The following is a 26,069-nucleotide window of genomic DNA, read 5'->3' as shown; positions in this document are numbered from 1 at the left end:
GTATTGATGGATGTATTCAAATCTCTTCTGACATAATTGTGACATAAATTCGACCGTAAAAGCACACTTGTAGAATACATGAACGACCTCGAAAACGGTGCAATTTTAAACGTAAAATGCTCAGATGTTGTTATTTCTGTTTTTTCTCTCTGACATTTATAGCAGTCAAGATGTCATGATGACAATTGAATCTCCTCAAATGTTGTCCGAGTATTTATGGATGATATGAAATCTATTTTAAACGACGGAGGCTTCATGCCGAAATGGTGACATAAATTCTATGAAATGGTGAAGTGTGTCGCTCCAGGCAAGTAACCGACAACTTACCAAAATCTGACACGAACCTCGCCAATAAAACGTAAATAATTGAAGTTATTGCTCATTCAAGTGGAATAGGATAGCGAAAGGGAAAAGGGATGTTAAATAGTTGGAAAACCACGCACACTTTTTAGTGTGTAAACACGTTGTCTAAGTCTTGGTCATCAACCGAAATCAGATGTTGCTGGTTTGTTTGTAGGTTTCATGTTCAGTTTTAGAGGGAGATATTACGCAGAAAACATGGCTCAAAAACGTAAATAAGTAAAGTTGTTGCTCAAGTGGAATAGGAAAGCGCAAGGAAAGGGTGGTTCCGTTATTTTTTTTGTCTAACTCTAACTTCTCAAATAGTGCTCGAGTTGGTTTTACTGCGGCATGCCTTGTATTAATAATTCTGCAAAAGAAATCCAGTTAATAAAACCAATAGACTATCGTATACACTCTATGTAATGGTACATTTCGATTGAGTAAGAGTACAAATGCCTATACGGATAATTCGTCAACCAGCAATTGTGCCTTTGTGTGTATAAAGTACCTCCTAAACATTGATGTTGCTTTTTGTGAGTTTTTTTTTGTTATTTGATTGGTGTCGTTTCATTCCTTAGATCTGCCTTCCACTGAAAACCAACTTTGTACTAAGGTTGTTTAAGGATACATCAATGCAATACACTTAATCCAATTTGAACTGCGATCTTCACAATTATCAACAATATTGTAAAAAACAATTAATCAACTCTCAAGAATGGAATACTGCAGTAGTTTGACAAAAAATACAGGAGGATTCATGCTAATGTAGCACTCTTCAGTAGTTCTGGGCTGTAGCTCCTACCCAAACAAGTATTAACACTAGGCCTACATGAGTTAGATTCGTAATATGTTTACGTATACAGTTGCAACTCATTGTATGCCCCAAACGACATCCATAGAGCTCATTTAAAGACACTGTACACGTTTGGTAATTGTCAAAGACCAGTGTTCTCACTTGGTGTGTCCCATCATAAGCATAAAATAACAAGCCTGTGAAAATTTGGGCTCAATCGGTCATCGAAGTTGCGAGAAAATGATGAAATAAAAAATACCCTTGTTGGATGAATTTGTGTGCTTTCATATAGATAGGAATACAAGACTTCTAGCTTCTATATTTATTTTAGTGAGAAATTACCTCTTTCTCAAAAACTATGTCACTTCAGAGGGAGTCGTTTCCCACAATGTTTTGTACTACTAACAGCTCTCCAATGCTTGTTACCAAGTCAGTTTTTAAGTTAATACTTGTTTTGAGTAATTACCAAACGTGTACCTTCCCTTTAAATGTAGTATACAGGATCGGTATAGAGCTGTCAAAATGGTCGCAGAAAGTGTCAGTGTTTTGTATGATCAAACCATACACATGAATAACAACAAACCTGTGAAAATGTAGGCTTAATCCATTGTGTGTGTCACGAGAAAGTTGTGAAAACCGTGCTCAACTTTTAGCGTGTAAAACACATTGTCCTCCTTTTGGTTAACAGACGAAAAAACTGTTGCTGTTTTTAGGTTTTTCATATTGTACAGTTTTATCAATTATGACTTAATTCCAGCGGGAAATATTTCACAGAAAACATGGTTTTAGGACTGCTTCGTCATCAGTTAGCTTTCGGACTAAAAGCGCGTAATGTTTTTTATCTACATGCACCAGCTCTGTATAATACATTTGACTACCCCCATGTCCTTAATACGTTGCGGTACCATTGTCACAGTGTCTCACCACACATGCTAAAAGCGTATTGACCTCTAAGATTCTATTTAGTTTCGGACCAACAACTATATAAAAGATAAAACATGACAACAGTTTTTAAATCACCAATCGCATGTTGACACAGTCTTGTAATAACATGATTAACACAGTGATGAATTTAACGGATATTAAGTATTCCAACTGATTGTTATAAAACGTTGATTTGATTATAACCCCCCTTTAATGTGAAAGTATTGAGTTATTTATATATACACTATGCACCATGAATTATTATAGTCTAAAGATAGGCCTACTTCAAATAACAATAATAAATTTGTCATTATGATCGTTTGATTTAGAAGTTCACCCCATGAATGGGGATCGTTTGTCGAGCCGAATATTTATGACTGTATAGCTTTAATATTTTGTATCAAAGTATCCAACTTGTCAATGTGTTCATAACAAGCTTGTTGTTGTGGTGTAAATTTTCGAAACAACACAAATTACGTGTATATAAACTCAGGCAGGAACAGATTTCAACCTGTCGATTACGTTGTGTCGTTTTTAGCCCCAGAACCATAGCAAGATAAAAACTCTACCAGACCAAGTTTCTTTTCATTGTCAAGTTTGATTTGAAAGTGTCATTCCAGTCCAGAGTTGTTGGGTTTCCTCACCCCCCCCCCCCCCCGCCTCTTTATCTCATTTCGGTTACATCATGAGTAAATATCATTTGATATGAATAAACCGACATATTCAATCGATGTACATACATAGCATGCTTTCCACATCTGTCTAATGAAGGGCGCCATACACGGGTAGTGTTACATCCCTGCAATCGAAGCGTCTGAGATAAATCGGGATTCAGTTTCAACGAAACTTGTTCCTTACAGCTCGAACAAGATCCTTGTTATGATTTCTGAAGAGCGATAAGACAACGAACGTTTCGAATAGAGTGAAATATTTTGTCAACACAGCACCCGATTGGGTGAATTCAACTTGCGTAATAAGACTATGAAATAAGATGCCTGGATGAACTGTTTAAACTATACAGCGATGCTTAACACTTGATGCATTTACGACCGTTAAAATTAATACAAAAATAACGAATATTTATGTTGGACATACAATTCATTACAACAAATGTGACTTTTGAAGAAATTCATTTCATAAATATACAATAGACATTCTCAGAGTTAATATTAACATGTCGTGATAATGTACACCTTTTTTGTACGTGTTCGTACGTAATCTTGTTTTCAACGAAAAAGCAAGTGTGCGGCTAAATTTTGGCAGAGTTTGCGAATAGTTCAGTGCAATTGGTTTGTGACATTTGCTAATTCAAATGACACAGTGTTCTCCGCCAATTAAATCTGCACGGAGCACAGACGTACCTTTAGCGTAGTGAACGGGGCTCGGTGACCCGCGTGACGACGCGGAGGACGGCGAGGGGAGAGACACTGAAGTGCTGGCCTCGTGAAGTTTCCGGACATGCTTTTTGAGATCAAAGTTTCTGCAGAATCCTTTACCACAGACGGTGCAAGTGAACGGTTTCTTTTCCTGATGGGTGTGCATGTGGAATGTTAGATTGTATACCTGGTGGAAAGCCTTGTGGCATATGTGACATTTATACGCTTTCTCACCGCTGTGGGTCAGACGGTGGTTCTTGTAGTTGCCCTTCTGGTGGAACCCTTTCCCGCAGAACTCACACACGAACGGCTTGAAGTTAGCGTGGATCCTCATGTGGGTGTTTAGCGTCGAACTACGGTTGAACGCCTTGCCACACTCCCGGCACTTGTGTGGCTTTTCGTTGGTGTGGATGATCTTATGCCGGCACAGGGTGCTAGCCTGCCTGAACCCCTTGCCGCAAATCTTGCAGACGAACGGCCGGGCCCCTGTGTGGACGGGCATGTGTCTCGTCAAGTTGTAGTGAGCGTTGAACACTTTCCCGCAGTCCAGACAAGTAAAAGTTTTCTGCTGTCCGTTCTGGGTACGTTTGGCCCTCTGCTGTGCACTTGACGGCGATGTTTTCTCGGTTTTAATTTCCGCTTGGTGAGGGGAGGGAGTGCTGCCGGGGCTGAACTTTGGGGCGTAACTATCGGCCCGAGTCCGCGAGACGGGCTCGGTCCACAGTTGGTCGGTTAAAGTTGAGATTGGACCCTCGAAGTCCGCCGTCGTCTTGAAGGCTGATGGCGAGAACAGCCCAGCAAAGGGAAGGGTCGGATGTGTCGCCAAACTTAGTCTCGCATCGGGGAGGGATTTGAACGGGAAACAATCCATCTTGGGTCCGTTGACATTTGATGCCAGCCACTTGGTAAGATAATGTCCCGTGGTAGTGGCCGAGTAGAAAGGGTGCGGCCGTGTCAGTGAACCGGTTCTACTGTTCATATACAGGGGCAAGCAAGCCATGTTGAGATAATGTTGATATTTAGCCGCTTGTATGTCCATCTCTGACATGTCAACCATGCCGCCGAACATACGCGATCTTGATACCTGGGCCTGATCTCGGGGCAAAACGGCCAAAGTCGGCCGGACTGTAGTCGCTCTCTTTGCAGACTCGATAACCCCGACGGACGGGGTCGACTGGGGTGACACTCTCGCCATGGCACTGGGAGGGGGTGATGAAGTCATCGGGGTAGGGGGCGAGTCCAACTTGTCGGTGCCCATGATTCTATCGATGGAGAAACTCAGTCCACGTCGGGGCAACATCCCGGACGACGGTGCAGCACCAGCGCGTCCAGTCGATATCTTTGGCGGTTTGTGCGCGGCCTTCGCCCCCACGGCCTGCTGCTGCTGTCGCATGATGTCAACTCCACAGTCCATGTTTCACAGTGTGAGAGAGGGAGGGTGACTGTACGTGTAGTTAGCGTCTTACTTGAAGAACCCTTGCACTCAAGCCAGCGATGATGAAGATGATTGCGGGAGCACCTGACGAGTTCAACGCTCGCTTGAGATGATATCTCTACGGTGATCTGTAACAGAGAACATTGGCAGGGAATTTAATGGGACGAGCCAAATGAGTTGGACGCTGGGCAAGGCAATGTTCCAATCGCCGTGCGTCGGTGCAGGGGGGCCTCGCCAGTAACACACCAAAACGTCAATGTAAATGAGTTCCTTATTCGGTACAATTATCACACTACGGACTCTATACTGTTATGTTGACGAAACTGTCGTTTGAAGAAGGGCCTCGTTGACTGCAAAATGATCGCAGTTCATTGACACACAATGGAGATTGCTTATTTGAATAACATAGCATGTTCCTGGAACATGCTATGTAATAGTTATGTACATACAAATTGACTATCACCAGACTGTAGAAGAGCATGATTTCTTGATGGATTGTATTTTGGTCAAAGGCGTTCTTGGTAACAAGAGGTAAACCATGGATGGTAAACCGAGGTTTTCAAATCAGAACCTTACTACTAAAAAAAACTTTGTGATGATAAAAAAAAAAAAAAAATCCGAGATCATATAACACAATCTTATTACAGAGGCAGGAAAACAACCCTAAATTGTTCATTTAATTTTGTCAAATGAAGTTGCTTTAAAAAACAGATGACAAAACAAGTGATTACTTTTTACGATCAAAACCAAAAACTACCTCGTCGTTATTTCTGTAAGCCCAATTAGCCGTCAGTAAGCCTATAATTAATTTATCATATTATTTCTACGAATGGGCCAGCATTGATTCTTCCAAGTTGACTCATAATTATTAAATCACACTGAAGATTATAATCTTAAATAAATTAATATCCCAATAAAATTATAAAACTGTTTTTTTTAACATGACAGTGAAAAGATTCCGAGATTTTGATCGCGGATGAGTTAAAAGACAAATTCTATGTTTTTTTTTTAAAGCAACATTTGATTGATACTCAAATAATTATGGCTTTTCAAACTCTACGAAAAAAGTGTATTTTACTGTACACCAGCAAAGTCGTTGTGTAGCTTTATATTCATTAACCCCCCCCCCCCCCATCCCCCCTACCGATATTCTCTAAACAAAAAAGTAATTCACATGAAGGGAGGAAAAAAGGCAAATTGGTGTCGACGAAATCATGTTACATAAAAATAAAAAAAATAAATCAAATCGTAAGCGTTTTCGTTTAGACTACTCGGATGGCGGGTAAATATCTATACCGTTACCCTTACATTCGCAATCATAACCAGATTCATCTGAAATATTTACTTGGCAAACAGTCGTAAGTTCATTTAACTAATCATGTTATGTCCGTTGCGAATCTCGCAACGGACATAACAGCATATTGAAAATATTTTTTTTACTGGATCATTTCTTGTCCACATGACAGGAAAAGCTTCCTCTTTCCAATAGTGTTGCCAAAGAAAAACATTTAAATATTAAGCAGTTATGAAGAACCATTGTCAATAATTTTGAACCGGAATGGCTAATTAGACAGTAGTTATTGCACGCTAAGAGTGAGTAGACAATGTTAAGTCAAAGAGTAATCGTTGGTGAATTAAACTCGACCATCTGCAACGCATTCTACATGCAATAATCAGGTCTAGTGCAAAACAGTTATCGAAAAGCAAAAGTTATCAAACGTGAAAAGCATGGTTTTTTGAGCCTCAAAATATAAGATATTTAAGTCTTGTATGTTCCCCACGCGTCATCCCCCCCCCCCCACAAATAAATGTCACAAAATAGACTGACTTGGATGTGTTAATTCATTGGACTTGGTGTCTTTTGAGTAGCATTTAGTTTACATATTCATTTTATTTAATTGTTGATTTATGCTGTTTTACTAAACGCACTGAAAGCGATGAGAGTGTATGGTTAACATCTGTGTTTGAGTCCGCGTGTTTATTTTTTACAATACATGCTTCGAAAAGCAACACGCAGATCAAATAAGTTGAGATAAGATTAGGGCATTTTTTTCTATTTCTGCTGATATGTAAACATGGACAAAAACACTAATACCATCAAATATTCCTTTTAGAAATAACAATAATGATAATACCAACATTAACACAAATGCAAATTGCTTGCAGTGTTTGCTTTTCTCCGAATTCAAGTACGATCGATCCATCAACTCCTGAGTAAAGATACTAGCCATTATTACGTTAATTATTATGACAATGAAAAGCACGTCCGTAAAATTAAAGTGACTGTCTTTTGAAACTAACAAGAAATGAAATTCAAGATTGCAACAAAGTTATTTCTTCAGTTGTTTATACAAAATAAACACTGATAAAAAAAGGCTTACAGAACGCTACGGCTCAAACACTCACCGTTAAAAGAGCAGAATCTTGCCAAAGAAAACCCCCAAAAAGCCAAACTTCTTCAAATCGACTTAATCCGGTGGAAAGAAAACCCAAGAAAGCTTCACTCTCGGAAAATTCTCCCAGCTCCACAAATGCTCCCCCAACACACGCAGAGGCTGAGATACTGATGAGAGAGAGCGAGTCAGAGAGAGCTACTTTTGTCCGCCTCCCGTGGTGATATTACTGATTGCTAGAGTAACATGCCCCACGAAGACGAGTTCGTATGACATACGGAAGACAGATGATCTACCTTTAGTAGGTGTGATGGGAGAGAGTTTGAACTAGGCAAAGCAGACCCGAGCTGTCAATCACTGGTCGACGATGACCAACTGACAAAACGCACTATGGTAAATATTATTCTCCCGTATGCTTGCTTGTACGCCCATGCAACATCAGAGACCCGCTAATCCTCGATTAACCAATCACAGAGCGAGTCGGAGCCGTGGTCATTTTATTTTTTTGTTCATCTCTTCTTTTTTTCTGCTTGTTCATTTTCTCAGTGTGTTCGCTCCCCAGCTCAAATCGCGCGTTAGCAGCTTGGTGCTCTCCGTATTTCTACAGAAAATTTGGTGTGTGAATTATTTTTATGCTAATTCCGTTTACAAAAAAATACACACTATTTTGCCGTAATTGTAAAATAATTTATCCGGTTACAAAAAAAATCCGTAAAATTTACGGAACCTTAAACAAGATTCAGTTAATTGGGTGTCGGAACTTTTCCCGTAAAATAACGGAATTAATTTCGTTTTACAGATCATCTAAGATCACAAACATGGCTGCGAAGTATAACTACACATAAACCATAATATGAATATTTCGATTTAACGCCGTGTATTCGATGTTAAGGTATTGTACAGTATTGGCGAGAATACAAGAAAACAAACAAACACAAAATCACTTATTGTTCAATTTTTGTCCGCCAAGCTTACAAACTAAACAGTACGATACTGGAAAAAAAAATTGCCGAGGAAACTTTCCCCTTGAAACGAAGTCAAATATTCGGAAGAAATTATTTCTTGAAACCTAACAAAAAAGCTAAACCAAAATCACACAATTCGGTTGATACATCCACAGGACAGTGAGTTACAAGCTGAAACATTGCGCATGGTTTTTCACTATTTTCTCCCGACTCGTACAACGGATTAAGTCAAAATTTTCACAGGTTTGATATTTCATGTTGGACTATAATGGTTGATAACACAAAACATGAACATTGTATGCAACTGTTAAAGGCAGTGGACACTATATTGGTAACTACTCCAAATAACTATTGTCATAACCTTACTTGGTGACGAGTAATTGGAGAGGTTGATGGTATAAAACATTGTGAGAGACGGCCCCCTCTGAAGTAACGCAGTTTTCGAGAAAGAAGTAATTTTCCACGAATTTGATTTCGAGACCTCAGATTTAGAATTTGAGGTCTCGAAATCAAGCATCTGAAAGCACACAACTTCGTGTGACCATGGTGCGACAAGGGTGTTTTTTTTTTCTTCTTTCATTATTATCTTGCAACTTCGACGACCAATTGAGCTAAACTTTTCACAGGTTTGTTATTTTATGCATATGTTGAGATACACCAACTGTGAAGACTAGTCTTTGACAATTACCAATAGTGTCCAGTTTCTTTAAGTCGCTCACACCAATCTCGTTTCTTGTATGTTGCTGTTTAATAGTGAACGATTAATGTTTTGTAGTAGAGATATTTGCAGCGAGAAAAATAAATTCGATTTTACCCGTGGTGTAGGCCTAACCATGTATTTGCTGCCCCAGCCACGTCTCTTAACTTGGTATTACAGAACACGACGTGTAAATCATGTGAATGCTACATACAAACCAGCAATTATTATTTGTTTGTATCTACTCTGCGGCAGTATACTAATTAAGTTCTCAAAGAACAATAAATTTACACGGCAAATAGATAATTATACACAAGGGGTTACCGCAAACTCAGTATACAAATGGTACCTCAGCATACCTCAAATCCACAATCTACATTTTCACTGTTGTATAATGTCAAATGTTGTATGTAGTTAATAGAGTGTATAAATAGAGTCTGTGTTTGCTTTTAGTATTGCTGTAGGGCTGTCATTCATATTCTTTCTTGTGAAATGTGATGTGATATTGTATGCCCGGGGATGGGGATACGTAGAGGCAATACATAGAATAATTAAACAATCCAACTGTTTCAGATTCTGGTAAACAAAAATATCATCAACACAAGCTAAGTTCCACTCGTAATTCAGCTGCGATCTCACTCCCTGGATTCTTTCCAATAAGTGAGAGGAAAAAAACCCGAAAAGCGTCTTGCTTTAGAAATGAGAAGAACGTGTATGATCGAAGTAGAGAAAAAAAAAGACCTTTTGTATAATTCACTCACCTTTGACTAACAAAGTTAAGTAGTAAACAGGCAGGAAGTGAACTGCTGTGTACCGAAGAAAAGAGATGATTTTCCAGTTTAAGTCATCACTGTACTGACAACTGAACAGCGACTGACAAGCGGTCTATAGCACCCAGATACCACCCAAGTCCCCAAGCTCTCATCGCCCCTCTTTTCGTGAGCATGCACCCATGGGCATAAAGAACGCAACTTGGTGCTATGAAAAGACCAACAAGGCCCCCCAATTAAGGGCGCTAGGGAGCGGGCGTGCATACAACGGCCGGCTTACAAACGCAACAATCGGTCCACAATGGGCCACAATTTAGACCCGTTTGTTGTAAATTAGTAGGGAGGGGCTGGGATTCCTGATCGTGTTTGCATAGACGCTTTTCCTTTCAACCAAGCTCTAAGACAACAAGACACTAGAAGGGATGAGGTACTGAATGGAGACTAGACCACGCAATCTGAAACAATTCACCAACTATAAGATGGCCAATAACCCCCTTCCCAGAAAGCCAAAGACAAAACGGCGTGAAGAAAAAAAAAAAAAAAACTGGGAAAAGGGTGTTAACAACCCCCTCTTGCCAAAAGTCTTATTATAAAGCAATTTGCACTGACTGACAGCTGTCCGTCTCCTTGTTGACTCCCCTCTTAGTGGTTAAGGATGGGTGCACTTTAAGTTCTTCGTCAGAATGTTCTTCCTCAGGAATGCATCCCAAAAGGAATTTATGGTTCTTTTTTTATTACCCAGTATTTATCTTAAACAACCCAACCTGCTCCGGGCCTGACCAATACCCCCCCCCCCCCCCCTGTGGCTAAAAAAAAGCACAAGAAGTAAAGAAACCTGTTGAATGCAGTCTCAATTATGTCGTTTAGAGCAACACCTCGTTAACGGGTGATGTTACGTAGGACAATACCCACAACTTGGTGAGGGGGGGGCATTATGTCTATTATTGAACAATTCCATGAAAGAAAATTTTGGATCCGAACTCCCTGAGGGACGGGCTGGATAAAGTAGGGGGGTAGCTTGGTAGAGTCTAGAAATAAAAGGTACGTCAGTTGTTCACCTGGATGCGATTTCCTCGACAATGATCGGGTATTTAGACCAGTGTGGGTTATAGTTTTGTAAGGTTAGGGACCCGGAGGGTTTTCATGCGTAACTTCGCATCCCTAAATGGAAGCAAGGGGCACGCGGGGGGATCGGGTACAGGATGGGGGCGCTAATTTCATGCGGGTTAGCATACCAGTAATGTGAGTCTCAACCAAACTGACTTCGTGTTTTGGGTTTCTGTGCTCCTAAAACACTAAATTTGCAGTTTTCTCTTTGTCACCTTTAACTCATTTCTTTCGTAGAAAGTATCAGAGTAAAGGTTCATTTGGCTACGAATATAGTATCAAAAGAAAATGCTCAATCCTCAAGCTTTGCTGTAGGCCCATAGTTTTGAATATCTTGCTCCCAAATCCTCAACTTAATTTAAGTCGGAATGTCGCCAAATTCTGCTGTACGTCCGTCACGTAGTGCATTTATTTAGCTCATAACATCATGGAGGTTGTATGATCTGAAATTAATTTGGTTGCCAGAATTTGGATTCAAATGTTAATTTCCGCGTGTTTTAAAGACACTGGAATTGTCAAAGACCAGTCTTCTCACTTGGTATATCTCAACATATGCATAAATTATCAAACATGTGGAAATTTTAGCTTGATTGGTCGTCGGAGTTGCGAGATAACTATAAAAGAAAAACACCATTGTCACACGAAGTTGTGTGCTTTCAGATGCTTGATTTCGAGACCTCAAATTCTAAACTTGAGGTCTTGAAATCAAATTCGTGGAAAATCTTTCTCGAAAACTACGCCACATCAGGGGGGCCGTTTCTCACAATGTGTTATACTACCAACCTCTCCCCATTTCTAGTCACCAAGTAAGGTTTTATGCGGATAATTATTTTAAGTAGGTAATTACCAATAGTGTCCACTGCTTTTAATTCTGAAAAAAAATGTCTACAAGTTTTCCTCTGAAAGATTTCCGCAGGGTTTTTGTCCACCTCGTACCCAGCATTCTACTAAACACATAACGTCAATTATTGGTGGGTTTGCTCAGTTGTTACATACGACTTAATATATTAATATAAATGTAATAAGGCATACACGTTTTTGAAGGTTAATTAATTAATGTTTAATGAGTTTGCTATGGCCGGTGACAGTGCCCCGCCCCCTCCCCGTTCAGGGTAGGGCAAACAGTCACCACCGTTGCCAGGCGACGCATACATCAGTGTGGTGTCATTGCCATAGTTCCCAGTAAATTCGCCTTGTAAGTGTAAAGTACACGAACGTAGCCTACATGCAGTTAGTTTTAAATTATATTCTTGCAAATGAAAACAAAAACAGCTGAAGTAACTATTTTTGGCCAATTTGTTAAAAAATTGTCGGTTTTGAGCACGGTGAGGTAACACGTGTATAATTAACACCAAGACAGGTTTCAAAGGACAAACTGGTTTAACACTATACTTTTGAAAGAGTTCAATTGGCATTAGGAATACCAACACTGATTCAACACTAGACCTTTGAAAGAGTCAAATTGACATTAACATTAAGACAACACCGGCTTACCACCGTAGACTCTTAAAAGAGTAAAATTAGCAAAAACATTAAGATAACATTGTTCAACACTATGTACTTTTTGGATAGAGTAATTTTGACGTTAACTTTTAGATCACCTGGTTCAACATTGAGTTTTGAAAGAGCAAACATTGAGTGAAACAATTAGATTCAACATGAATAGGTACATTGGTGTGTGCAAACACTTCTTGTTTATTTCCTTTGTCCAACCCACATTTTATCTATAGCCTATTAACTATCATTTTCTAAGTTATACCAAAATATAAGGCTCTTCGAGAAAATATTTCCCCCCAACATACAAGTATTAATGTCCCTTCCCTAGAGCCATTGGACACTTTCTGAACAGAACAAAAAATTAAAGTTCACAGATTTACAAATAACTTACAGGGTTGACAGAAGGTAATGGTGAAAGACTTCCCTTGAAATATTTTTCCATGAAATGCTTTACTTTTTGAGAAAACATTAAAACAATTGAAGTGTGGGCCTTCAGACAATACTGTTTATCGATGTTGTGCGATTGCTTTAAACTAACCTCTCTTTCATTTTTAAAATTGAGCAAGCCATTTTAAAAACCCTTACGAAGTCATGTTATGTATACACTGGCAATTCAAAAAGGCACACACACCATGTGCTCCGGTCGTCTCAACTCCACATATCAAACTCCCCCAACCATACTGTGTTTCAATTTCAGCATATCGCATTGTATCCATAATCTAGCCAAGCAAGCTCACATTCAATAGAAAGGTGAATGATTAAGGACAGAAGAGGAAAGGGGCAGAGAAGATGAACAAAAATGAATACATTTTGGAAAAAAAATCTGCCGGTGCAATCATCCATCAGCGAGGACAATCACTGAGGGTAGGGAGCAAGGGGGGAAGCCTTTATCACTCACTGTGGGCAAGCTCATCCTAACTACAACGCCCGGAACACGGGAAGCTTAACCAGTCTCCGTCTAATCCTCCGCGAGTTCCCTCCGGCCCCGGCTCCCTCAGTCGCCCCGGTCACATACAAGCTCCCCGCTCCGATTCCCTAGCGGTGCGGGATTTTGGCGAACACACTAATCCTCAGCGAAAAAGAACTCGTCGCCGACTACATCTTATAAAACCTTAATTTGTCTCCACCTCTATCTAAACATCGTTAGGAGACAAAGACTGGGGTTGATTTAAAAGTAAAATCAAATTATGCTGATACGGAGACGGGGGATGCATAATAACAAAACTATACAACAGCATCAGCAACAGCCGCGCTCAGGGTTTCCGCAAAATCCATTTCTTTATATTTTAGCAGTGGGGTGAGAATAAAAAGCTATCTACTTGATTGTGCGGACTTATGTCGCACAGTGTTATGTGCCGTGTCACTGCCGGGCGTATCTTTTTTCTTCTAACCAGAAACGAATGAAGTGGGAATTACAATGAAAAGCCCCCGTTCTGGGTAAGATTGCAGTTTGGAATGAAACATAGGCTTATGGCTGTACCGTAAACAGTCAGAAATAATCACTTTTTGATGGTGAAGTTTAAAGCCTTTAGTCTAGGCAAGCTTTAGAATTTGGATTTAATTTGGCGAAGGATCATCTTGGTACATTAAGGTGCATAAAGACAGAAATAATGACTTCAATATATATGCATTTGTAAAGAACGTGTCATCTCATAGTGGAATATAAAATATATAAAAATGGGGGAAACACAAAAAATCTGCAACTAAACATGTAAATGTAAAATGGAAACATCAATTGCGTCAGAGTTCATTTATCCCATATCGCCTCTTCAAGTTCAATGCTTTTCAATGTGATCGGGATTTTGCACATTATGTTAATGCAAATAAGACTTCAAAAATGGCTTTTGCCTTGCAACTAACAAAGGGAGATTTAAAAGGAAATTTTGTCACATTATAAAGGGAGAATCGCTCTGGAAATGTTTCAACTTCACAACGATGGTGAGATGGTTTGCATGTTGGAACTTAGCAACGAACAAGAAGAAGTTAACATGACAGTTTGCATTTTGTCCTAACATAACAAAATATTGTAAAAGTAATTATTACTCGTATTTTTTTGTTTATACACAAGTATGAACTTTACAAAATTATGACAAAGGAGTCACTGTTTGTTTTTGCACCCATCTTTGATGTTTGTTGTATAATTAAATGCACTCTGGACATTGTTTTAAGAATGACAAGGGTCATGGGGTTTGAATCCCACCCGATATATAAGTGGATATGTATTTTTGTCACATGACTCAAAGTACTGTGTACAGAGTGGTTCAAAGGAGGAAACCTTTGGCAAGTGTCAAAGACCAGTCTTCTCTGAAAATTTGGGCCCAATTGGTCATCGAAGTTGCGAGAAAACAATGACAGAAAAACACCATTGTTGCATTATTGACGTTTTTGTTTCAAGTTCTGGTTATGAGTGTTTTCTTAATTTTTAAAAACACGGGATGTTGAAGTTCATGTGTTTGTATCATAATGAATAATCAGAAATTAAATGAAATGAATGGAATGGAAAATACTGATTTGAGAGAGTGTTTTATTGTCCTCAAAGTATTCTGACTTTTGTACACTAATTTATCCGACCATGCAGCGAATATTCGAAGACCACGTTATGAACACATTATGTTACTGTATAGAAATAGAGATGGTAACGTCGGAGAGATAACCAGGCCCGCATGCTTTGTTTTTAAAAGGCAAAAGAAGGGCATCAAGGCATTTTTTTCTTGGTAAAGGGCACCCAACGAGAAAAATTGTTAATAATAGTTAAATAATAATAATAATAAAACCATTCTTATATAGCGTATATCACCGTGGGGTCCCTATGCGTTGTAAAAGGAAATCAACAATTATTATACAAAGTAAACAGATGTGTTTTTAACCGGGTTATGAAATTGTTCTGGTGTCTCATCTGGAGCATTTCGAGGGCACAAAGGCAATTACCAAGGTGGCTTGTAGGCAATCGCCTTCATTTCCTCCATGGTCAGTCCTCCGTCATACCGCGGTGGGTTTTGGACCAGTCATGCCAGCCAACCAGACGGGACGGGACGGGACGGGATTGCTGACTGAACGGTACATGAACGGCTGACCGAGAGGTGAAAAGATGAAGTTGAGACATTACAACAGCGAGATAGAAATTAAAATAAGAAACAGCTCTCATATCTTTCGTGAACACTGAACATCTGTTTACATAAAATATGCATTTCAGATTCTTCAGATAAACATTGGGATAACACAATATTGTAATGCGAATATCCAAAAGTCGTCGGTAACTTTGGTTGCTATACAACACAAAACAGTTACACCAGCTTCCTCCCTGTTAATACCATTAACGTGTTTTTGGCCCCCGTCCCTACCCAGGTGTTGTGTTGTGTAGCGAGGGGTTCGACGTTGTGTTTGACCGCAAGAGGGATGAGGTTACCTGTTTCAGTAACAGAGATATAAGTATACGCCCACTACAAAATGACTGATTTTGTTCAAGTTGACGTTATAATGTCCCAGAGCTTATTTTTAATAGAAAAGGGCATAATATGAGGTATTTATTATGTTGGGTTGCTTCCATTTTGATTTTTGGTTTTCAACAATGCACAAAGGCTTTCAAAAGTTTCAGCAATTTTTCCCGTGTAAAAACCTAGTCATAACAAGAGGCTTATTCGAAAGTATCGTATTTTGTTTTGCTCTGTCAGCGTGAGCGCCATATATAGCCTGTTTCTAACAGTGTTTAAAAATGTAATTACATTTTCTCCCATATAGCGCCGTGGGATTACATACTTTGGTTCTTTTTCTCCCCCAAGGTATTTTGAAATAAGTCTTTCGAAATGGTATTAACATGTTTTCTTTACCTTTTTTTCAATTGTTGCGATTACGAAGACAAAAAAATAAAATGGCACTAAATGGTCACTGGGGTGACCGCAGACCACAGACATTGACCCGTGTTTTTGATTGGCAGGTTATGTATACGACAACGAGACCGGACCCCTGGTGAGGACGCAGCTTGGGGTTCAAGACAAACGCCTTGAGTTGGAAGCGATCGACGGTACAAAACGTGAGGCGATACACGCCAAGGAAAGTACGTGCACGACGGTGTAATGGTGTAACAACCCCGTTGGCTAAGGGGAAAGATGTGACACACCAAGGCCGGGTAGGAATAAAGACAGAGGACAGTGAACAAGAGACTCACACAAAAAATAAAAATTACCAAGAAAAAAAATACAAGTTCCAACAGATCAATCCCAAGGATAAATCATTGATGAATAACTCATAGAATAGTGTAAAGAAGAAGGGAAAGTAATAATAATGATGTTTCCAGGGGAGAAATTCAATACAAATAATATATGAGAGCAGGGTCAGAGCAGGTCATTTCACGACGTCTGATTTTTTATTTTACGAATGTGTGCGCGTCATTTTTTTGTTCTCAATTTTTTTGGGCGAGATGACAATTTTGTGCATAATCATGTGTCTAACTGGAGTCTTAAATTGTTCTTTATATATGTGGGACTTGTGAATTCAGGGAACAGTGTTACGGGAACATGTTGAAATACTATGTTTTTGTCTTTTTAATTGTGAATAATTAAGCAGGAATAGTACAAATGTAGATTAGGCCTAATGTTAATGTTCAATTGACACATAATCGTCATTATCGATTTTGCTGTAATTTCTTTTGGCATAAAATATTTCGAACCAATCCTCGGTCTCTATATCAATGGAAGGAGAAAATAGATATCTGAATGTGACACAACTTGAAATCTTCAAAACTTCCCAGTCGTTAACATACATCCAACCAAAGCCTGGTTCATACTCCCTGCCAATGTGAATGTGATACGAATTTTGACGTCACAAATTCGCCAACGAATAGTTCGCAACAGTTGAACTCTGCCCAACTCCTCGAAAACAACAATGTGACGTCATTCTTAGCGTTCGCATTCGAAAGAAGGTTTACGGTGCTTAACAGACAGCAAAGTATGTGGCACAAACATATTCAAAATTGGGTCACAACAAAGCTTCGTTCGGTTTGAATTGCGGTAACTATATTTAGTTTTCTTTCTTCTTAGTCCACATGCTAACATACTTGTTATTGTATGCATAAATATGTTGGGATTTGGGGGGGGGGGGGTCGTCAAAGGGAGACACAAATATTGTGATGACCGTTTGCAAACAGTCCAAGCAAATTATGATGTTTAGTAAATGAGAAACTCCATACTCAACGACCGATTGACCAACGATGTAGACAATTACTTGAATGATGGGAAGTTTTCTCGATTTTCTTGTAATCGTCGAAGTGACGAATTAAGACGCAAGACACAAGTGAACAATGATGCGCTCAGACAAAATAGTTCTGAGAAAAGCTGCAGGGGGAGATTGTGAATTGCTTCCTCGTCCCGCTGAGTGGAAGATTAAGCTTGACCGTTTTAACACACAAATCGATGAGTTGAATTCGTGGTTACTTTATCAAAGATACACCTTTAAATGTGTGGTTTAGATTTGCTGACAACCCGAACATATTAATTTATGTATCTGTTGATTTATTTATTTATTTGTGTTTGTTTGAATCGTTATATAATTTAATTTTCGTTTGTATTTATTTATATTAACCGGACCTTCGTCAAAACATGTCAATTTATAGCACAAAGAAGAGCAAAGGGTAAGGGAGGGTATCCAGAAAAAAAAACCGGGAAAACTTTAGCCAACAAAAAATACTAATATATACAAATTTGATGGCTATGAACCAATGAGAGTGAAGTCAGCATGGTTTATATTAATTTATTTATTTATTTGTTTGTTTATTTATTTATTTATTTATTTATTTATTTATTTATTTATTTCTTTCTTTCTTTCTTTCTTTCTTTCTTTCTTTCTTTATTTATTTATTTATTTATTTATTTATTTATTTATTTATTTCTGCTTGGGGTAGGGGGTAGGAATGATTACAAAACCATGCTGGAACTTTGGGCAGACACACAATGGACTTGTCAAGACTTTCAAGGGGTTGTATTTGCACCCTTCTTAGTCCTGTTCAACAGGGCCACTTCGACTCTCTCAGAGGTGTTTTGACCAAACGTCCGGACAATAGAGGGAAGCTAGTGAAGCGCAAAAGACGATTGGTCTTTCTATTGGGTTGTCAATTCACCAGGCTGTTTGAAAGCCCTGGCTGCCAACTGGGACGCGAACCACGGGAGAGAAGGGGGGGCTTTCAACCCGGCAATTGTTGTTTTTGTCCCAATTAAATGTTGTGGAAACGGGCAATCATGTGCTCTATTGTGGGATGAAAAGCTAACTGGCAAGAAGGGAATCTACGACGGCCGCACACTAACGAGAGCAAAGCCGATTCAGTCAGTACTGGAGTGGGTTATATGCTTGTCACCATCCTTCTGTATAGGGTTAGAGAAGAGGATGACGGGGTGACATCAGGGAGCAACAAAACACAGCTTTTGGATGGGGGGGAAAGTATGACCGGACTGGAGATTATGGCCGGGAGCCACAAAAGCCGCGACCTCGCAATTAAACTCTAATTGTTTCGTTGGCAGTATACACCCCCACTCGGTTGGGTCCGCTGGGTATCAATTATTGGTGTCTCTCGAGAAGGTGATCAATATTAATTGTGGAGCAGTTAATTTTAATTGGCGATTAATTTCTCCCAGTGAGCCCCGTCGCTCAACAGATGAAAGCACCCGAGCTAAGAATTATAGGATCCCTCCGAGCCAAACTGGCCCACATTCGCCCATTGCGCGGTGCCCGCCGGTGCTTTCCTCCCGTGCTTACAGACAAGCACACACACCGATCCACAGTGATTAGAAGGGTGGTCTTAAGACTTGTTAAACGGTTCAATTTGGAGGGGAGGTTTTCTTATTTATCCGATCTATAGAAGAGGTTTTTCTTGGTAAATGAAAAAAAAAAAAAAAATGGAAACCGGTTTGGGAGTTGGGGGAGGGATGTCCGTTATTCGCTTGGATAGGCACGGGGGAAACTGCCCCCAAGTTAAGCCCCTCTATCGTTCCCAGTGGACTTTCCTAGTGGTGCCACGCGTCCCTGGGTGACACACTTACCGGCACGCCCCCTTCGACAAACACAAATACACACTGAGTATGGTGCAGCAAAGCCTTTGATTAGTTTGATTTTGCACTCCCTCCCAAAAAAATCATTAGAGCCTCATCATTTACAAACTGCCTTAATTGACGGCAATTAACCCGTATTTGGGGGGAAATCATCACCAAATTATCTCAGCTTCATGAATGGAAGAGACGATGGGGGAGGGAAGGTAGTCAGACGGGGGTCTTCCATTAAAGTGCATCTTGCCCCCCATGGCATGAACCAAAACTTGGGGGATAGCTGCAGCAGAGAGCCAGTTTGGATGCGGGCTACATCTCTCTAGTGTGAGTGACCGGGAATGGTGTGCCAATTATTACCAGAGTCACGTGTAATAGTTAAAAGTCGCTTGGTAACAAAAACAAACACTGACATTTAAACTCGGTTATTTAAACAGCCGTTGTGTGACTGAAAATAACAGGAACTAAGAGATGGGAAGGCGATAGTGAGTGGAAAAAAAAAAACCCAGAGAGTCGCATGACAGTTGCAGTTGTAAAACTACTCCGTCCTCATTAAGTAGATTTATCTTAGATTTATCTTTTAAACAAAGTCCACGCTTCATATTAATAGTGGCTATTTATATAGCGTGCATATACGTCACCAGTGACGCTCAAGGCGCTTTAACATACAGTATCTTCCTGCAAGGTATTTGGATGTGGACCTATAAGTATAGGACCTACTCTTTTTAGAAAAAGGAGTCGTGTATATCAACTTAAGTGGAAACTAAATAAAGTAAGCAAATAAATAAATAATCAATAATAAAAAAGAAAACAAGAAAACAAGAGCAAATAAATCAACAAAACAAGCTGGTTTTTTTTAAGCAGTTAGAACTCCTACTTGGTTACATACCACACCAATACCACATCAATGTAACATTTTTTTTTTTCATTAGACTTTACTGGGTCGGCAAAAAGCCGACAAAACAAATATCTCGAATGGCAGATTTTGAAGAAGGAAAAAAAAATAGATAAACAATGATGAAATCAAAGTGGAAAAAAAAGACTGAAATACAATCTGCATCAAATTGTCAGATGCGAATCTGGCCGAATTCAAAGACATTGTTTGTAGCCAGTCAAAAAAAAAAGGGGGGGAAAAAAATCCCCAGGATCCAAGGATCAGGTATTGGCGGAGTTCGAAGATCGGGTATTGAACATGACATACGACGCGCAACCGGTAAACAGTCGGCGCCGACCGAAACCAAGAGACAAACTCTACGCGAGCTTTTAGGTTTGACTATCCCAGACTGCTCCCTTCGCGCTCTAAACACGATCTGCCCGCTCGGGCTAAGATATCACTTTCCCGCCGTATATTCTGATTGGTGAACTTAGTTTGTCTTGTCGCATTCAATTTCTTTTCTTGCGGTGCCCGTATTTGCCACATTTCCAGTGTTTGTGTGGTGATGTTCCACATCGTGTGACGGCACATTCGTTTGGGTGGATTTTGTGATATTCGGTATTGAATTGAGTGAGGTTCGTGTGCATCTCTTTTGTCGAAACGAGAACTTTCAAGCTTGATGCTTCGGTAGAAAAGACAAACGTTATCTGGTTTTAGATATCGTGAAACAGCCTCATCTTTAATAAACTGTCACTTTAGCGTGCCTGACGCTTATTATAGTATCTTTTTATACTTTAAGGTATGGACACTTATGGTGATTTCTAAAAAATAAATTTGAGCATAAAAATCTTACTTGGTAACGAGCAATGGAGAGCTGCTGATAGTAAACACAATTTTTAGAAAGGACTTTATCTGAGGTAACGTAACTTTTGAAAATGAGGTACTTTCTCACTTAAATATTGAAAGACTTCGTCTCGGTAAAATTATCAAGAATCAGGCCTCAACGGGTTTAAACCACTAGTTTAAAACCTCTTCACCATAAACACTGATTCCCTTATTAGGGTAGGGTCATAGATTAGTGTTCGACAACGAAGCGTAAGAATAAAGAAAGATACAGAAAAAAAGTACCTATGAAAGTTTCAACTGAATACAGTGTATCTTTGTTGAGAAAACATTTTTTACAAAAGTGTATATATATTTTCACAAGAACATTGAGTCAATCAACCTACAATATCCCAAACCACATCTTCTGGCCGCAGCATTCGCGAACGGACATCACGGAAATTTGTTTCTCAGATTTGAACGTTTTGTGAAACGTTTTGTCGAACCCACATTACCGCAAAGGAATTATGTCTCAAAATATTGTATCCTATCAACAGCTTAAAGACACTGGACACTATTGGTAATTGTCAACGACCAGGCTTCTCACTTGGTGTATCTCAACATATGCATAAAATAACAAACCTGTGCAAATTTGAGCTCAATCGGTCAACGAAGTTGCGAGATAATAATGAAAGAAAAAACACCATTGTCACACATAGTTGTGTGCTTTCAGATGCTTGATTTCGAGACCTGAAAATTCTAAAGCTATGGTCTTGAAATCAAATTCGTGGAAAATTACTTCTTTCTCGAAAACTATACCCCACTTCAGAGGGAGCTAATTCTCAACAATGTTTTATACTATCAACCTCTCCCCATTACTCGTCACCAAGAAGGTTTTATGCTAATAAACAATTTGAGTAATTACCAATAGTGTCCACTGCCTTTAAGCCGCTAAATGACTCCAATGTGCATGCGTTTTCGCAATGATTTATTTATAAACACTTTAGCTCCTTCTATATTATGTGTTAAATGTTCATGGGTTTTCAACATGTTTTTTTCATAAACACTTTAGCTCATAATGTGTTAAATGTCCATGCGCTTTCAAAGTGATTTATTTATAAACACTGTCCGCTCCTAAATGTGTAAAATGTTTAAGCGTTTTTAAGGTGTTTTATTTATAAACACTCTCAGCTCCTAAATGTGTAACAATGTTCATGCGTTTTCAAAGTAATTTTTTTTTTTTTATAAACACTTTAGCTCCTAATGTTAAATGTCCATGCGTTTTCAAAGTGGTTTATTTATAAAACACTTTAGCTCCTGATGTTAAATGTCCATGCGTTTTCAAAGTCATTTATTAATAAACACTTAAACGTCTTATAAATGTCTAAAATGTTCACGTTAATGTATTTTTGCATTGTTTAACACAAAGCGTTTAGATTATAACTGCAACGTAATGTCAGAGTGGCAGTGTGTTTACCGCAAGTTAGTGTTTTTTTTAGGCAATAAACGCGTCATACGTTAAGGGCACTTTACACTTTTGGTAATTTTTCAATGACCAGTATTCTCCCTTGGTGTATCACAACATATAATGTCTAACCATGGCAAATCTGTGAACATTTTGAATCAAATGGTCATCCACGTTGCAAGAGAATTGAAGGCAAAACAAACTTCTTGCAGATCAAACAACCAGTCAAGGTGCACACATACGAAAACATACAAACTTATTATTCCTATAAATTGCAATACAGCTGAAACCAACGACAGTAATCCGCAAGTACAGAAAAAAATATATATATAAAATTCGACGGAAAGCATTTCAATATTTTTTTTTTCTCCAAACCGATTATACTTAAACAAAGTGACAACAAAAATGAACAGACAAAAAAAAACAACCGCTGCCAAATTTGAGTTGCTATTTCTTTGAGAGATTGTCGCCACATCTCAATTTCCATAAATACATATGAATTTGATCTTGATAATTACATTAAATCCGTAAGTACATAGGCCTGCGGACTTTTACACGAAATAATACACACACACACAAAAGTCCTTGCGATTAGACCTCGACGTATACACGACGGTCACATTTTTAGCTCACAGCGCGCTTTAAACCGCCCTCTGTTGACATAAGTTAATTTCGCATACAAGGTTTTCTTGACTCTGGCCCCACAAGTGATTTGGTTAACGTATTTTAAGTGAGAACGCAAATGGTTTAAATCCCCACCAGGGATCAAGAGAGTGTGCAGAGACAAGCAGTCGCCCGGACACCACTCTCATCATCTTTATAGAAAGTGGCTAAGGAAATCACCTTTGCCGTGGAAATTTCTTTTGGTACAAAACTGAAAGAAAATTGTAATTGAGTCACGACAAAAGGTTCATTTCCCCCTACGCGAAACCGAAAACAACATTCTAACCAAATTCGATTCGGGAATAAGCCAGCATCCTCGTGGGTTTATGATGGACTGATATATCTATATCTCATCCTAACCGCCTGTATAGGGTCACATAGGTGATAAGTAATAAAAGGGGGAAATATTATTCAAACTGATATGCACCTTAATTGAACGGACAGTCCGTCCAAGGTAAAAGCACCGGAGATGCTTTCTGCCTTTGAATAACAGAAGACGAATTAGCCGAGGTACGGTTGCGAATTGTCGGCGTATACTGTGATGACACAGAGTCACTGACCACGGAGAATTGCGACCCCCATCGGTATATACGAGTCGTAATATTTTGACAGTTTGATAATAATTACGTAGATTCATGATTATCAGATCACTGGGACCGATTGAGCGCAAAGAGGGGGGGGGGGACGCAATCCAAAAGAATACTCAGGAATCCTGTTTTTTTTTTTTTGTCTAACCCAAGCGTTTCAGCCAAATCTCAAGCGGCTACTTCGATGTGAAGACGGTTTAAAAACACCGGTATTATCGTCTTTGATCACTAGGAAAGGTTTTCATGTAAACCCTTTTGGAACTACAAACTCCGCGGGACATCAAGGAGGTAGGAGAAGGGGGGGGGGGGGCAGGTTGTGGAGGGAAGAAAAGAAACTGACGAGATTGGATCATCACAAATGCGAAAGGGTTATTCATAGTTGAAGGTAGCTATCCCCGTCAGTATCAACTCCAGCAATCTACTCGGACCTGCTTAGCTAAACCAACATCATCATTCTTTTCATTTTGTGATTTTAATTAGTGATGAGTGTTTTGATTGTGACGGTGCAAGCAAGCCGGGGACCGCCAGGTATGAACTGACGGGTGGACCCAACGGGTTTGCTCTGCAGATCGGAAAAGGTCTTCTTATACTAAGGAATTATCATTGTCCTCTCTGATGTGTCTATGAAAACTTTGATACAATCATTCTGAGAGGTTGTCCTGTCATTATTAGAATAAAACACTGATTGGGTATAAAAGATATTCAAGAGACAATTATCTTGATCGCCGAGTTTTAATGTCGGATATCCGTCCAAGGGACGCATCGTATTTAACCTATTTGTTAACTCCTTGCGGATCGTCGTCTATATAAACGCGCGGTGGTCAAGTCTTGAGATTAACTTTGATTTTTTATTTTTTTAAAATATTTTTTCAAGCTTGGAAGAAAACAAATGTTATGTGAGCGTGAAATTTTTGTTTTAAGGCTCCGGACACTATTGTGAATTACTCGAAATAATTGTTAGCATAAAACATTACTTGGTAACGAGCTACGGAGAGCTGCATGTTGATAGTATAAAACATTGTGATAAACGGCTCCCTCTGAAGTAACGTAGTTTTTGAGAAAGAGGTAATTTCTCCTTCAGTTCATAGCCATTATTTTTATTGGCATTTGAAAGAACGCAAATTTGTGCAACAAGGGTTTGTTTTTTTAATCATTATATCTCTTGCAACTTCGATGACCAATTGAGTACAATTTTTACCGGTTTATTATTTTATGCATTTGTTGGGATACACCAAGACAGAATATCTGGTCTTTGACATTACAACATCAGGGCCCCAATTTCATAGTGCTGCTAAGCACAAAAATTTGCTAAGCATGAAATTTCTTCCTCGATAAAAACAGGATTACCAACCAAATTTCCATTAGTTGCATATAGCTTGTTACTGTAGCTGTTGTTTGCGTATCCTGAAAATCACGTGGAAATTTTGATGGTAATCTTGTTTTTATCAAGGAAGAAATTTCATGCTTAGCAAATTTTGGTGCTTAGCAGCTCTATGAAATTGGGCCCAGGTGTCCACCGACCTTTGTAGGCCGCTTACTTATATCCCCAGTGGCCAATTATAAAACCATGGCAGAAGCGTGGTTTGGAAAAAGCTTTTTAGACATTAAGTTATTATATTTTTGCTAATATCAATCACAATTAATGCAAATTGTTTGGGTGTTGGCTTCTTGGTGGTGCTGCTTATGATAGACAGACCATAATGGATGACCTGCAGAAAGTAAGAGCGAACATTTCACTCTTTTTGTCCGAGTGGTGTCAGTTACATATTTTTTAGAGTGAAAGTCACACAATTTTTGATCTGAAAATTGAGAGCAATTTGAAAGATGAAATGACTGGGCAAGTCAACAGTGAATGTCTCTTACGCAATGTTGGTTAAAATTATAATGATCATGCATGAAGATTTAAACAATCAACCCGCACTCTTAAAATGAGAAAGGAATTTGCTTTTCTCTTTGACTTTGTGAAAAGGATTTTTCTGAGCAAAATGTTCTCACACAATGAACATCTAACGTCAGCCAATTGAGGCAATAATGGGCCAAAAACAACGCGAGAGGGCGCCACACCACCAATCAACAAAGACTCTACCTCCGCAAAATACTTAAGCGCGTTAGTCGTGAAATTAGGGCCTAATAAGGACCAATCACCAATAGACAAGCAAGCACGTAATAATTATTTGTGAAGTAGTCTATTCCCTTTCTATATACTTTTGATATTCAGATTTCAATGGTATTAATGACAAGGCATTTGGTTTACAATTGTTGGTATGCCCAAACAAAAACATAATTTGAGGTTTAAATAATGCCAGAAGGCACAGTTTTATGATTTTCTGT

General features: G+C 39.1%; 1 protein-coding gene across 2 annotated transcripts; it reads right to left on the bottom strand.

Moving 5' to 3' along the window:
* Window positions 1-1,937: 1,937 nt before the first annotated feature.
* Window positions 1,938-9,858, bottom strand: LOC139933932 (uncharacterized). Of its 2 annotated transcripts, none has more exons than XM_071928169.1 (2): window positions 9,687-9,858; window positions 1,938-4,998 (listed from the first exon to the last, which is right to left on the bottom strand). In XM_071928169.1, the coding sequence occupies exon 2, from the start codon at window positions 4,847-4,849 to the stop codon at window positions 3,368-3,370; it is 1,482 nt and encodes a 493-aa protein (XP_071784270.1). In that variant the 5' UTR covers window positions 4,850-4,998; window positions 9,687-9,858; the 3' UTR covers window positions 1,938-3,367. The 2 variants fall into 2 exon arrangements, with proteins under 2 accessions (XP_071784270.1, XP_071784271.1); XM_071928170.1 differs by lacking the exon at window positions 9,687-9,858 and adding an exon at window positions 7,277-7,559.
* Between the last annotated feature and the right edge of the window lie 16,211 nt (window positions 9,859-26,069).

This window comes from Asterias amurensis, chromosome 2 (genome assembly GCF_032118995.1).
Source record: "Asterias amurensis chromosome 2, ASM3211899v1".
NCBI classification, from domain to species: domain Eukaryota; kingdom Metazoa; phylum Echinodermata; class Asteroidea; order Forcipulatida; family Asteriidae; genus Asterias; species Asterias amurensis.
Note: the sequence above shows the minus strand (reverse complement) of the source record. Positions and strands in the feature narration are given on the sequence as shown.